General features: G+C 46.2%; 1 protein-coding gene across 1 annotated transcript; it reads right to left on the bottom strand.

Annotated features, from left to right (window-relative positions):
* Positions 1-280: 280 nt before the first annotated feature.
* On the bottom strand, positions 281-12,591 carry BRI3 (brain protein I3). Its single transcript, XM_048320673.1, has 3 exons — positions 12,364-12,591; positions 10,735-10,849; positions 281-669 (listed from the first exon to the last, which is right to left on the bottom strand). Exons 1-3 carry the CDS (start codon positions 12,530-12,532, stop codon positions 537-539), a joined length of 417 nt encoding a protein of 138 aa, XP_048176630.1. The 5' UTR covers positions 12,533-12,591; the 3' UTR covers positions 281-536.
* Positions 12,592-15,759: the final 3,168 nt, after the last annotated feature.

Here is a 15,759-nt window from a genome sequence, read left to right as displayed (position 1 = left end):
GTATGAAGCAAAACCTTCAGTAATTAAAGCAGGGCTCTGATTGTGTGTTAATACTTGTGCCTTCAGTGGGGGAGAGGAGCTGCCAGATTAGGGGCAGCACACACAGCGCTTCCCCCAAATACCTGATGCCCTGAACATGTACAGTCTTAAAGCATGCTTTATCATCATCATAAGGATTCTGGCAAATACTTATCCTTCATTGTAGCTAGGAATACTACTCTGTTTCCAGACTATATGGGATCAGACATGTCAGTAACATACTTAATAATCCAGCCACAAGTTGAGGATTGCAAAAGGAAAAGCAGTTTTATTTAGTTTTCAACAGGTGCCACTAAACATGGAAAACAAGTCAGGTTTTCATGTTTTGCAATGCACATGCTCATAAAAGATTAAGTTTAAATTACATGCAAGAGACTAAAATCCTTCACACTTTACAAAACAGGTCTGAAGCAAATAAAATGATTGTACATGACATTTACATTAGAAAGAGTACGCTAACAGTTGTAGCTTCTGTAAGCACGTCCACGTTCAGCCCCTCAGCCAAAAGCTGCCCCACAGTTAGGGCATCTTCTCTGCCTCAGTGCAAGGCAGAACAGAATCCCAATTGGAAAGAATACAATGGCACACAAAACACCAAGACAGGTGAAGGTGTCCTCCAACACGCCAACCCTGCAAAAAGGGAGAACAGCAACAGTCAAGGACACTCAGCAAGTTTGCCCTCAAGTCACCACTCAGTGCTTTGGCAGTCACGAGAAACCACACCATTTTACAGAGAAAGATAAAGTACAAGGTTTGGGGTTTGTTCCTGGTTTGTACTTCTCCAAACTGATGTCCCTTTACCACTGTAGAAGAACTAATGATTGATGTCACCTGGCTCCAGCTGACTCCCGACTGCACAACCACCCAGAAATTTTGTTTCAGCATAGTCCTATGACAGCAGAAATTTACCTCCATTTCAGTCCCTGACTCCTTTCTGAACTGCTGTATCTGAGCATCCCCCAAAATGAAGGCAGACAGTCAAACAGAGAATTCATACTTTAGAAATTTGTGCAGTTACATTAGTCAAGATTTGGAGTTTAGCAAAACACTCGGGACAAGATGTATCCTCCTGGTACAGTGAAAGTCAACGCAAACAGAGCTGAGCAACCCTGAAGTGCAGGCTGTGAGCAGGGTGCCAAGGCCAACAAGCTGCTCACAGCCTGCAAGCAGGCAGGGACAAGCTCTTGGACGTGTAAGTGGAGCAAAGGAAGGAAGGTGCAGGCTCAAGAGACCATTTCCTTACAGCAACTGCCCGAAACACTGGAACTTGATTAAACTTGGGAACCATTCCCCTTCCCCTCAACCATCATCACAAGCCAAAGGCTTTTCCAAGTGTTCTTGATATTCTGCTGCTTATGGAAGTTCATGTTCCCCTTAAGCATTCCCTCATTTTAATGCACTTTATTTCTGTTTGCAGAGATAGAAGTTAACTCTGTATCTGGTATAAAATAAAGGAACTGTCAGGTTACCACTGATCCCAGCAGCAGCTTTATCATTTCATGTCCTCACTCAAAAAACCCAACTAAAAAATGTAGACAAAGCTTGTATCACTACACAGATTCAAGTCTCAGCACACAAGTGTCCCACAGCTCAGACTTGTGCAGCCTTTGCTGGACATTGTGGCTGCTCCCACAAAGTCAGCATAACATTACCCCTGTTCCCTGCGAGTCAGGCAGTCCCCGAGCTCCAGCTCTCAGGGCAGGCACTTTGGCCACAACAATGCAAGATTACTCTTGAACAAGAGAGAGATGAGCTCTGCAGAAGTGTTCTGCTTCAAGACACACTCCTCAGGACTCCAGATCTGACCCTTTTTCCCAGAGCTGGACCGCATTTGGTAGAGTGAGTTTCAGTAGTGTAGGTACTACTGTCCTCTCCCCATGGCTCCAAAGCACTTCAGGAGAGCCTCCTGTTCTCTCCCCATGGCTCCAAAGCAGTTCAGGAGAGCCTCCTCAAGTGTGGAAAGAGTTTCACCTATCTCTCCAGAACCTTCCAACTCCTATTCCCACACCCCTATCACCAAATTACAAATCCAGGCATCAACACTGACCTAAAATAAAACTCTTTCTGTGATGCAGGTTACCAGAGCTCTCTTCTGTATGTCTGGTTTGACAGTATATCTGTCTGGCTGACACTGCAAGCATTTCTTGTGACAATGACGATGAACAGAATTCTGTGTGTCACCAACCAGCCTCTGCACCTCTGCTGGCCTGATGAGCAGTGGGCTCATAAGGAGAAAAAGGTGTCCTATAGTCCCTGCCTGGCACACACCATGTCTCTACCTCTGCAGCGGTGTCCCCAGCAGCCACAGAGGAGCCCAGGCCGCTCACCCTTGGCTCAGGAGGTGTGTGAGTCACTCTGAAAACACAGGCGCTGCTTTTGCACGGCTTGGTTAATATTTCTTCTTTCTTAGGCTGCGCCTGGTGTGCTGCTACAAAGAACTTTAACCCAGAATTCCCCTGCTTCCCTGCCCCTCTCACCACAGAGCATTCCCCAAAGTGAAATACCAATGGTTAAACCAGTCAGAGGGGACAGGACTGCTGGGAAAAGAAATATGAAGGAGTTACTGAAAAAATCACTAACAGAACAGCAGTCACCATCACTACGAGAAAAAAAGCAAACATCATAGAGGCATGTCATGAGCAAACTTTTCCCACATAATATGGATGATTAATGGCTTCATCCAAACCACTGTATGCAGCTCTGGTCCTCATTTAAAAAAAAAAAAAAAAAAAAAGAAAAAAGCATGGATTACTAAGAGTCAGAAGGAAAGAAAAACATGAAAAAAAGTATCGTTCCCATCAACTTACCCTTGCTACCCAACTCTCAACTCCTAATCCCAAAGCAGTTGTTATACAATTAGCTTGTGTCAGGAACATCAAGATCTGCTTGCTAGGTCAAGCTCAGAGCACACTAACCCAAGCAGAGATGCCTTCATTAGGCTGCCCTGTAAAGCAGAGCTGAAGAGCCTCACATTAACCCTTCCCGAGACTTCCCACTGGCTGCCATGCCTGAGCACATCACTGTCTATGATGGGGGGTTATGGAGCATGGCTTAAGGCTCACAGGAAAGCTTCACCAGAATTCCTTTGCTGTGCAACCTCTTTTAAAAGGGCCTATCTGAACAGTAAAACTAAAATTACATTGCAAGTGACCCTCAAAATTAGACTCCAATTAAAGAATGAAGTCAGCAGACAAGGCTCTCATTTGGCAGGGAGAAGATGTGCTACTGGAAGTGCCATCTCCTGGGAACACTCTGCTACTAGGGCTGGAATGCAGAGAAATTCAGGACCATTGGGACCAGACCAGTAACAGATACCAGGCCAAAAAGGACACTGCAGTGTGTCAGCCAGAACTGTCAGGTGGGGATGAAGCAGCTGAATTTGGTAATTTGCACTTGGGAAATGCGTGAAATGCTGAGCAGCCTCAGACCAAACAGAAAGCAGCAGCACAAGCTCAGTCAGTGAGGCCTCTCCTTTTCCCCAGTAGTACAGTGTATGTACAGAGAGGCTCAGACACAGTCTAGCAGTTTCTCAGTAATTCAAGATTTAGTTTTCACATGACAGATCCACCCAAGACATGCAAAGCCCCTTTCCCAGGCATTCCATGACATCACAAATAACACTAGTTTGGAAAATGCACACCAAGTACAGTACCCAGCATGTAACAGCTGCTGTATTTCCTTTCTGCTCTGCTGTTACACTAATGCCTTCTTTTCCTTTCACACGCACTGAGCCTCCTGCAGGCATCCAACTCCTGCTTCATTACTGTTCTGAAATCTTCTCCTGGTCTCTTAATAATTCCACATTCCCTTCCTGCCCTGAAACCTACATTTGTGACGAGTAAGCCAGTGTGCCTAGTTAAGAGTATAAGCACTATTGATGTGACCTTAAAGAACAAACACACTGATCAAACATTAAAGGGATCAATTGGGGTACTTCTGGTCAGCCCCGAGGAGCTGCAGACCCGACAGCCCAACTCATTCCAATCAACCCTCTTAAGCAGCTTGCAGGGCCCAAGTCTCTTGGTCAGCACATGTCCTTGACACTCTAAATTAGAATTTCTTTTAAACTCCCTTCACCCTAAACAGAGTTATTCAGAAGTGTTTTGTGGTAGTGCAAAATGCCAAGTTAAACTAAAAATAAAAATTAAAAAATTGCCATCCATATTCAACTCCAGATCCAGGGAAAAGGCCCAGGGAGTACTGCTGGATCAGCACTGCTTGGGATAGCCCAAGCCAGCAGCAGAGCAAGGCAGCTCCAAGGGACACTCACCAGAGCTGTGCCTGCATGACCTCCACACCATACCTGTTGTTTCAGAGCTCCTGGGGTGTCTAAGTGTGATTACAGCATTAGCCACACAAACACTTCTTGGCTTCTGTTGATTTATGTCACCACCTAATTTTAGACGAACACTTACCCAACCACTGCTTAGCCAGTTACTAAATTTAAAAAGAGAAAAAAAAATACTTTTCATAAGGGAGACTATGAATATTTTTTGCTTGTATATCTTACCTGAGCTGTGGAGTAATGAGAGACTCCATATTCAAACTGTAGATTCACTAATGTAACCAAACATAAATTTTCTTCTACAGCATAAACCACATAAAAGCTGATTATAACTGCACCACTCCCACTCTAAAAATAAAGTGGAAAGGTTTATTTATACTGCAAGCAGCATCTTGCATTTAAGCTATAACTGCAGCTGCCAACTCCATATAGTAAGGTCAATTATTCCCACTGGCAAGTATTTAAAACCAAATTATTTTTCAGACAACCCCCTTTTTCAAAGTAACTCTTAAAACATTAAGATCTTAAGTCAAATGCCCACGATCAGAGGGCCAATAATGAGATTGGTGAACACAGCATTGGTACGATTTAACATGTGCATTTTTAGACTTACACTACATCACAGTGTTTAAATGTGGCCTTATCAGCATTTTTTAGACCTTATAAATACACTCAAAGGGTCACCCCAGGTAATCAGAGATAGGCTGGTTGTACCATAAGCTCTTCAAGACACGAAAAGAAACTGCACTTGAGAAAATTGTTATCCAGTACACAGATCACTGACCAACCACATGGAATTTTCATATCATATCCCATCTTCTGCCCTGGAGGTCAGTTGAGTTTCAAAGTTTAGATTTGAATGGAAACATCATACCAGGGACAAACATGGACTTTGGCAGCTATGCCCTAAATCTTTAATTTTGAACATACAAACAAAACCAGCCAGAGATTCTTTATAGTCTCCTGGCTAATGGAACAGCAGCAGCTGTGTTAAGAATGTTTAAACCTCACCTGCAAGCTGCAGAAGAAAAAGGATTGAGAATCATATACAGAGCTACTGAGTAAGCACTGAATGTTTACAGTTTTAATTTCTACGAAGAGAGGGATCAGCTCCTCCAGCCTCAGCCTGATGGCAATTTTGAATAGTTGTTGATCCATATTCACAAGAAGCCTAAATCTCTATGTAGCCACTGGCTTGCCTTCCTCAGCATAAGATGTACATATATGTAAATGCAATTATCCTTAAAATTCACTTTCAACTAAGAGGCATGACAGTATTTACAGATTTATCTGGGTTTCCTCATGCTTTAGGCCTCATTTCCTAAACAGAGGGCTGGCTGTAGAAGCAGAGGAATTCTGGCAATGGGAGCAGCCTGTATCTAGCTGTTGTCTTTCTTGAAATGCCTCCAAACCACCAGCCTTCCCTGCTGCAGGAGCACTACTGCTTTAGTTCCAGTTCTAATTAGGAGACGAGCCTCAAGGCTTCACACCAACAGCCCAGCCTGGCAAACGAGGCTAAGCACACCAGTTCAAGCTCTCTGTGGGGTGGACATCCAGCAGGGTGAACCAGACTGAGCCCTGGTGGGGTTTTCCCTCCCTTGTCTGCACACACAGCCAAATCAGCACCGCTGTGGTGACCAACAAAGAAGGGCAGTTCCTTCTTCTCTCCCAGAACAACTCATTGCTACAGTGAAATCCTAATTATCACAATACAGACAAGTATTCTTCAAGACAAATGGTGGCTCTAATAAAAAAATTGCTGTAATTCAGGGCCAGTGACAGACAAGGCATTAGAGACCAGATCATCATTTTTATAGAGTCTCATTAGGGAATTCATTCCTGCTGTGCCTTATTTTTCTAAGAAATGAGACTTTATGAGATGAAGTCAATGATTATTGACCACAAATCAGGTCAGACCAGTGGAACAAAACTCCTCAGAAGCAGCCAGAGCTGTGCTGTTCTCATTTGGGACCCTGTTAAAGGCTTATCCCTCCTCTCTGTGGGGCTCAGCAAGCAACTTCCTGCTCAGCAGCTGCTGTTAGGCTGGGAAAAGTCCCAGCTCTCCCAGTCAGGAATTCCAAACGGCACTCACGGCATCTGCCCCAGTCTGCTGGATCAAGGCTTTCTTCTTCCCTGTCCTCCTCACAGCACTCCCAAAAAGGTATTGCAAAGTTTGCTTCACTCACAAGGTTCAAAAGGCTCTCCAGCCTGCTGCTGGAAACCAAAAATGCTCAGGTTTGCTCACACTATCAGACATGCTCTCTAAACAGGTGTTTTGCTGGTGCCTTTTATTTAATTCCTTGTATATTTAACCACTGAATGTAATTAAATTATATTAAGAATATTTACATGAAGTTTAAACGTAGCTGTGAATAACTACAGAAAACCTGTATCCTGAGCAGCCTTTTATCAAAGCCCACACAGCATTCGTGACTGAAAGAATGGAATTAAGAGCAGAAGACTGAAATTTGGAAGGACCTGATCACCTAAGTGCAATTTTTCTAGAGTCTATTTCCTCAGTAGACATGCATATAATTGAAGAAAACAAAATTTTAACCAAAACCTCAGAACTTACAACTAAAGTCAAAAACACCCCCAATAAACAAAAAACCCCACCATAATACACCAAAACCACACCTGTGGCAGGAAGAATGCTGTGAGAGATCTCAGAATAAATACAGCTTTAATCAAACTTGTCTCATCTTCCAGTTCTGGAAGAAGCTTCAGTGTTGGCATTATTTGAGACCCACTACAATGCCTATCCAGCAGTTGTGCTGTAGTCACCAGAAGTGAAAGCTGCAGCAGTGTGAGGTCCTTTCCCTCACTCTTTCTCCCAACTGAATACTGTTGAATAGGAAAATAAAAACCCAACAGGGCCCATCACAGGCTCGCTCTCAGATTTTGAAGGAACTGGCTTTTACAATCATCAGATCAAGAGAATGTTTTTATAGTCTTTAAAAGAAACTTTCTTCTGTTAAATAACAGGAAAGCAAACATTCCTGAGCAGTTAGTTATCCCCAACAACAAAAGACAGAGAAAAAGAAAATGAAAGTGACCACAAGTAAAGCAGCCAGGCTGCATTCTCCAAGCTAAAAAGATAATTCCACAGCAGGATATCTGAAGTCAGTGCCTGTAATGACTCAATGTGTACTTGGGAACATAAAACAGTTTAAAAGCAGGACTTAGCCAAACCTTAAATGTCAACTAGAAGCCATAAAGCTGACGAGATTGTGCAACTCAGTTTAATTCTCTGTACATCAGGGCTGGGAGAAGAACAGACACCAAGACAACAGGACTACAACCACCCAGGACATTCTCAGAGTGCAGGGAAGGATGGAACACACATTAAAACTGAAGTCTGTAACTAGAAAGCACCACTGAGCAGTGATGAATGAGCACAATGTAAGGAACAGCTCTAAGCAAGAGGCACAGCTTGAGAGACAGGAGAGTCATCCCTCAGAGGGCAGCAGGGCTTCAGAGGGAGAAGGGCAGGAATGCAATTACCAGTCACCAGGGGCATACTACCAACTTCAGAGAGGCTACTTCTGGAGATACTTTGTACTTTTTATGACTAAATACCATTAAAAAAGCCTAAAGATCAACTGTACTCGAGCCAGCTTATTAACCCCAAGATCACGCATGACTGCAATAAAACAGACACCAATTCAAATAACAGACCAATACTGTGTACTGCTGCTCAACACCATATATTTTAAGTTGGAAATGGTTTTGATTTCAATCAGCAACATGAATACATGCCATAGTGCAAAAGACTACTTTGTATTTCTGATGGCAGAAATCCTCTCGATGGCCTTTAGGACACTCCATCAGTTACGTCATTCCACAGCCACACAAAAGGCTTTTCCTGGTGATCCAAAGCAGATGGACTTCTCTAACAATGATGCACACCATCAAATCAGGACAGTAACAGGACAACTGACCTGGTAGTTTAAAAACAAAGTCTTTTTATGTACCATTAATAGTTTTTAATATTTTTCAATGCCCCTTCAACAACTTTTCTGTTCAGAGTGTAGCTGCACATTGCATTCCTCATAAAATGTTTCCACGACATGGAAGTAAACTAGAACTGTGTTTAAGGTCTTGAGAAGTCAAAGATGATTGGGTTCTTTCTCTAACAGAAGCAGCCAGTGTAACCTTCTAGAATATGAACCTGATCTTTCAGGCTCCCATGAATATTTCCAATATTATGCTTTTCACCCAGCCTCCCTGTCCTTTCTCCTGAAATAACAGACTATCAATTCCATGACTACTCAAAAAAACAGCAATCTGAAGTTTTTCTCTCCTACCTTGACACTTGACTCCTGTTCTAAAGACAATTAGGAACAAACAGTGATAGGGCAAATGAGACTGACACACCATTACTAGATACAGTTACTCAGCCTTGGGATCCCCTGATCCAGGTGCTGAGGAGAGTCCTACACTTCAAGCAGTGCAGTAATCAAGATGTCACAGTTCTCCTCACAGTTTTTATTTTTCAAAGCCTAAAACAGAAACTGAGGATCCAAGATTAAACTAGGATTTTGTGGAGAGTACTTTGCTTTAGGAAAGAGTCCACAATGGGTGCTTCCAGCTGGGGCATATCTGATGACTTAAGAAAACAATTCAAGTGAGGTCACTTAAAACCAACTAACAACAGAGTGCTCATTTTCAAAAATTTGGCTAAAGTTAAATATTATATGTGCAAATGATTGTTTCAAAAGTCTTTCCTAGACCATCCCAGAAGCCTTAAGTCTGTCTGAGTTCAAGAAGTTTTGGACAATGCTCTCAGGCACATGGTGGGATTCTTGGAGTGTCCTGTACAGGGCCAGGAGTTGGACTAGATGATCCTGATGGGTCCCTTCTAACTCAGCATATTCTATGAACTTCCAGAAAAAGAAAAAATAATAGCAACAAGAGCCTACCAATTTTAAGCTATTGCCAAGAGCACTTCCCCAGTGAAATGCTTTGAGCTGTACTGGGGTCAGGGCCAGAAGGCCTGTCTGTATAAGCACCCTGCCTGCCTCTCTCCAAGCCATGCACAACATCTGCCCTGTCTTCTGGCTGAGCTACAGCATCAGCATCTTGATGTAATCACGCAGGTGGCAGGATCTAACACATCCTCTGAACAGCTCAGCGCTTGCTTTCCCCCACAGTTTCAAAACACACATTTTTGGATCAATAGCTCTAGCTGGTACAGGTTTCTCAGCCTTAACTAGTGGCATTTCAACAGGCACCTGATGTTACATAACACCAGAGGATACTTCTTATTTGAATCGACCTTTGAAGGCAGGTACTGACTCTCAAACACCAACTCTAAGAAAACCAAAAGACACCTGGGGTCCAGCCTCTGCCATATGACACCCTCTGTCCCATTCATCACACTGCAAACTGCATTGCTTCAGCTGCTCAGGCAAGTCTGCCTCCTACACGTTCTGAAAGGGAAGCAAGGGCTCAGACCTGCAGAGTATCAAGTGCCTCCCTGCAAGGTACCCCAAGGGTAACTCCTGTACACTTTAACAGAGGGGAATGAGCCTGCATTTGAGTCAGGGCTGGCCAGGCACAGCAGAGCCTGAACTGCACCAGCAGCAATCCCTCTGCCCTCAGCCACGCCCCATATCCTGGGAAGAGAAGAACTGAGAAGCGAAAGGGACAACAGCTGACTTAGAGCACTAGTGAGGAAACTGAGTGCCTTCTTCCTTTTTTATGGCTGTGATCTCCAAGGGGGAAGTTCTTCTCTTGCTGCAACTCCAAGTAACAGCTGACCACTTTTTCTGCAGCAGACTGACATTTTTAGTCTGGTCTATCAATCTCTGTTCTTCTGCAGTTAAAGGACTTTTAGAGATTTTTTTAAAGCCTTAAGCCACTGATGTTTTCAGCCGATACTGACAATCACCCTGCCTGGTTTTGCACAGTTTGGATTGGGAATGGGAACATACACCACAACAGCAGAAGTTCTTCCACATAGCTGCCAGAAAACCAGAAGTGACTATGGTCAAAAATTACAGTTTCCCAACAAAATCATGCTACTCACCATTACCAGGCATAAACACATGAGAAAGGACTTCCTGTCATGCTCTCCCCCAAGAACTGACCCGCCACATCTGTTACTGAAGTGCCTTTTCATTAAAAGTATTACTTACAGATCTGCCTCCATCTTAAAGAACAGATTCACCTATTGAAATAATACAAGACCTACAGTCTTGTATTATTTATAGCAGGTGTCACAAACCCATCAGGACAAGCTCACACTACACAAACCAAAGCATTCCACTCCTAGATCTCAGTGCCCTTTCAGTTAATTGTAATACACACACAAGCAGAAACTATAGGAAACCAAGGAACCATATGGACACCTCTATCTCAAAAAACAAAACCCAAGACTGCATTAAATTCCTTGAGAGCCATTTTACCTGCAGGCAGGACAGCCACCAACTACTACTACAGAAGTGGTGGTGGCAGGCTGCTGAATAATGGTGTACGTGCTCGAATAGCCTGGCTGTGAAGTCGGTGGAGGAACAGCATACCCTAAAATAAGAAAAAAAACTTCAATCACCACACGTAAGGTACAAAGAACAATGGTAATTTACAAGTATGACAACAAAACATGGAAAACAATAAACAGGAATGTGGCATTGATTAAGCACTTTAAGATCTATCAAAATCAGAGCTGGAACACCTGGCACATCTAATAGCAAAGCCACTTCATAAACACAAGTATCAATTTAACCATCCCAAAAGGACACTGAGCTAATAATTAACTTGGAGATTTTGTTTCAATGCTGTTGAGCACCAGGGAAAAACTGTTTAAACAATGACCATAGCTTTCATCTCCGGATGTTATGTATCAAGAACATCCCACTCTAGCAGACAAACGACTTGAAACAGAATAAATCTTCTTCTAGTTTCAAGCTTAAATTCCATATACTGAGTTTCTAACTGGAGAGCAAGGTAGGAGTGATAGGATGCAAGTAGAAAGAAACAGCATAGCACAGAAAAAAACACCAACTTTCAGAAAGTCCATGTTGTTAGCGATGAGTAATTTTAACAGCTGTAGATAGAAGACAGAAGCCTTTAACTCCTTTATTAACGTTAAAAACGTTAAATTATATTTTTAAAAGCTTTTGAAAGGGATGGTTGGATGTATGCAGTGTAATCAAGGCACAGTTTGCCCAGGTATAATCCACTTTGACCTTATTTCCCAAGTTCTCAGATTTTCTTCAATCAAGTTATGCATCTGTGAAGTCTGGCAACCTCACTTTTCAAACCGAAAATAACCACTAATATCCGTATTGCGGGAAAGCAAGCTACAAGTTATCAGCAGGAAAATCAATATATAGCCTCAAGGTTCAACTCAAAGACGGGGGTCTGTGTCTGCTGTGTAACTTTTGTAACTTTTGAAGCATTTCTCTTTCCTGAGAGGTTACTTCTTTCTTCGACAAATATTAATTCAGTTAACGAAAGTACTGCATCTACTCACCTAAGTCCCTCCCAGACTACCGAAGTGTATCAGAAAAAAAACAAACATTAACCAGAGTACAGCGAAGTGCAAGCAAAGAACAAGTTTGGGGTCTGTTTCAGTGCCAAGCACAGCTGTGGCTCTGCCATTGTTCCGAGGCAGAAAACCCGCGCGTGTGAGGAATGCCCGCAAACCCAGCCGGGATTTTGGGGAGAGCACAACGCAAACACCTCAGGGGCCCCGAGGGAAGGAGGGGAAAGGGAGGTGGCGCTTCCGAACACCTGGATGCCGGCGCACCCGCCCCCGTGCGCTGCCTTCGAGCGGGGGAGCCGCGACACCGCCAGCACCTCCGTGTGCCGGGGGAGCCGCACGCAGGAGCGGCCCGGGAGCTCCCCGCTGCCGCCCCGCAGCCCCGGCCCGGCTCCCGAGCCCGCGGGGCACCCCCGCCCAGTGCCGGGGGCAGGGGAGGCTCTCCACAGCCGCCCCCCGCCCCAGCGAAGGGGCGCCGGGGCGCTCGCTCCGCACACCGGGGACCCCCCACCCGCAACCCTCCCACCCCGAGTCGGCGCCGCCCGTGACCCACCTGGGGCGGCCGCGGCGCCCGGGTAGGAGTACGGCGGGGGCGGCTGGAAGCCGGGCTGCGGGGCGGGGATGGTGCCGTAGTTGCCGTGCCCGTAGTCGTAGCCCGGCGCGCCCGGCGCGGCGGGGCTGTAGGCGGGGGGCCGCTCCTGCAGCAGCGGTTTGCTGTCCATGCTGCGCCGGCGCTGCCTCGTCCCGCGGGGCCCACCAGGAAGCGGCGCCCGGCCCGGCGCGCGCCGCCCGCCCCGCCCCGCCCGGGGGCGCCGGAGCTCGGGGGCGGCGGCGGCGCGAGGAGCCCGCGGCGGGGGGAGGGGAGGGGCGGGGGAGCGGCCCCCCCCCGAGCGGCGCGCGCGCGGAGCGGCGGCCCCGGTGCTGCGCTCGCGGCCGGTCACGAGGCCGCCGCGCCCCACGTGACGGCGCTCCCCGAGCGGCGCGCGGCGGCTCCGCCGGGCGGGGCGGGGAACCCGCGGCCTTAAAGGGGCCGCGCCCCGCCGGGACCCCGCAGCGCCGCCGGCACCGGCAGCCCCGCACCGACGCTCGACAGCCCCGCAGCCTTCTGCCCCGGTCAGCGGGGCTGGGAACACGCTGCCCTCGCTGGCGGTCCCGGGTTTCGCCCGCTCGGGCAGCGGGAGCAGCCGGCGGTGGGACAGCCTGGTCCTCGGCACTGCCCCGAGCCACCGCGCCGGCCCCGCTGGTCTGTCACTAAAGCGATGAGGGATTTTTAACTTGCCCGCTCAGCCCCTGTTCAGCATCGTGCTCCTGCCCGTGCTCTCTCCCCGGACTGCGATCCTGCGCCGACCCTGCGTGAGCTGGGAGGTTGGAGCGGATGAGCCGCTGTGCTCCCTTCCAAGCTGACCCTTTCTGTGAAATGCGGTCCCTGCTGGAAGCCCGCGGCATGGGGAGGGGAGGATGAGGATGCTTACTCGCAGTGACTTCTGCAAACTCTTACATCCCCACTGGGAAGAGCCGCACTTGAGCGTTAAAGGAAAAAGAGCTCTGGGGTGGTGGCACAGAGAAGGAATGTTGTAAAAAGAGGGAATGTTTTTTAAAAAGAAACTGAGGAAAAAGCAGGAGAAAACTCTCATGGTTCAAAGAAACATTGAAGTTAAGAAACAAACACTACAGGAATGAAGAGGAAAGCAAAGGCGATGCTGCTGCCTCCTGTACAGCAAACGACAGGAACGAGTTCAACAACACTTTCACCAGACTCAGCTGCTTCTGAAACCCACGTTCTCGATGACTGCCCGGGCCAGATGCTGTAAAGATGTTAAACGTCTTTTACTCCAGCCAGAACTCTTGCCTCTTCCCTCCACACCTTTATCCCTTGAGCTGTCTGACTCACCAAATCTTTTGGTTTGGAAATCCCTGGTTTGTCCTTTGCTACAGGTCCCAACACAGCCTTATCACCATGGCAAACACTGCGACTCCCTCCCATGACAGGTCCTGTGCAGCAGGGAGGGAGTAGCCCCATTTCATGGGAAGGGGAGAAAAAACATAAAAAGCAGAAGTCATTAAACAATTTGTCTCGAAACAAATTCTTGAAATGGATAGGGACACAGATCACACCACCCCAAATCCAAGCCAGTGCCAGCATCACATGATGGTGAGGAGGTCCCTGCCCTCCTGCCTTCTGTCTCCTTCCTCTGGTTTGCAGGTGACCCATCTGAAAGGGGCACCTCCTCTGAGGGCTCTCTTGCTTACTCTAACTGTAGCAGTGTAAATACTGCAGGAGGTTCTTGAACGAAAAATCTTAAAACACAAATGAAATGCAGCACTTCCTCACTAGGGGAAAGATACTTCCTTAAAATGAATGTTAAGTAACAAGGAAAAATCCCTCTTTTAAAGAAGTGAAGTTTGGGAAAGCATGGAAGAGCCAACAGGAGGAAACCTCTCTGTACAAACCCGCTCTGACTGTGTTAGGACACAGACTGCAAAGCACTGAAATAGGATTGAAGATATCCTGACTAGGCTTTGGTTCCCTGGAGAAAACTCCTTCTTCCTGAGTCACTCAGTAACCACAGGACTGAAGGATGTAAATGAGGAAGGATATCTGCATGTTTTCTCTCTCTTTTGCAAGGCTTCAGCCATTTAGGGAAGATCCAGGACTCAGCCTTCACAGGCTGCAGACTGGAAGTGAGGTTCCCATTAACCCAGTGTAAATCTATTTATATTCAGCTGTCTTTGCAAAAGCTTCCTCCTTAGCTCCTTACAGAATGGGAGCTCTGTTGCAACACCAGCAATTGAACAAAGCAGGGCTCAGCACTGGACACCCAGAGCAGAGAGTTCTTGTAAGGCATCAATTCGATCCTAACTTTTACATCAAAGTACAGGCATAGCAGAGCCACTGACCACACAGAAGGTACGTGCTGCAGTGTTATGGAGAGCACTCGTTTGGTTTCACATGAAGTGTCCTCCTTAAAAGAAGCATGGAAAAACTGTACTGGTTGTAAATGACTTATTGTGCAAACCCCTCGCATATCCTATCGTTTATGCTGCCATCCTGTAAGATTAAAGGACTGCAGTTCAAAATCCAAACCGTGAAAAAAATCCCAGGAAATGCTCCACAAATTCTTCTGCAATCTAGTTCCCATGGAAAATAACAAAAATCTTGTTTCTACCTGCTCAAAGTGGAAATGGGATTGAGTACACATGAATTGTATCAGAGTCACAACCACTGAAAATCTTGCAACATTAATTTTCTAGGATCTAAACTGTACTTGGTCTTTATAAATATATATTGCTACAATGATCAAATCATCAAAACACTAATAGGGAGCAAAAATTCTGTGTTGAGGTAGGCCCCAGTCTGTGCAAGGGACCAAACCAGTGCAGTGAGTCAAGTGTCCTGGGGGCTCAGCAGGAAACGACCCAGACGGGATGGTTTTACCTCACACAGGAACCATTCCAGAGAATTTCATGTGTGCATCAACCCTCCAAACCACAACCCTCTGCTCATCAAAACCATCTGAATCCACAGGCCACAGGACAAGAGCAAGGCAGACGTATTCTCCTTAACCAGCAACTAGAAACTCCTCAGGCAGGATTTCCAACAGATCAGCCAGTTCCCTTTGAAAGAGGTCTGCAATGCTTTTTCAACTCCTGTACTGACCTGCAAGACATATGGAGGTCTGGGATACTTTTTGTTCAGATATTTGAACGGACAGGCATGGGAGGCATTGCCTATCTTCTTAGATTTTCTATCTCACTTCAAAATGAACTGGAATGTGATGGCAAAAACTGAGATGTATGGGCAAGCAGTTTCGAAGGCAGGTTATTGTTTGTAGCAGGGCAAGTGTGCAATATCCTGCAATAAACGCTAAGCAGCACCTTTGGTGTCGCCCAGGGAAGCAGGATCGCTACTGTGCTCCTACTGCACTGCCACAGGTTGTGACAGTAAAGG

The sequence above is a fragment of the Corvus hawaiiensis genome, chromosome 16, assembly GCF_020740725.1.
Source record: "Corvus hawaiiensis isolate bCorHaw1 chromosome 16, bCorHaw1.pri.cur, whole genome shotgun sequence".
NCBI lineage: Eukaryota > Metazoa > Chordata > Aves > Passeriformes > Corvidae > Corvus > Corvus hawaiiensis.
The sequence above is the reverse complement of the archived record's forward strand: the minus strand, read 5'-3'. Positions and strand labels throughout refer to the sequence as shown.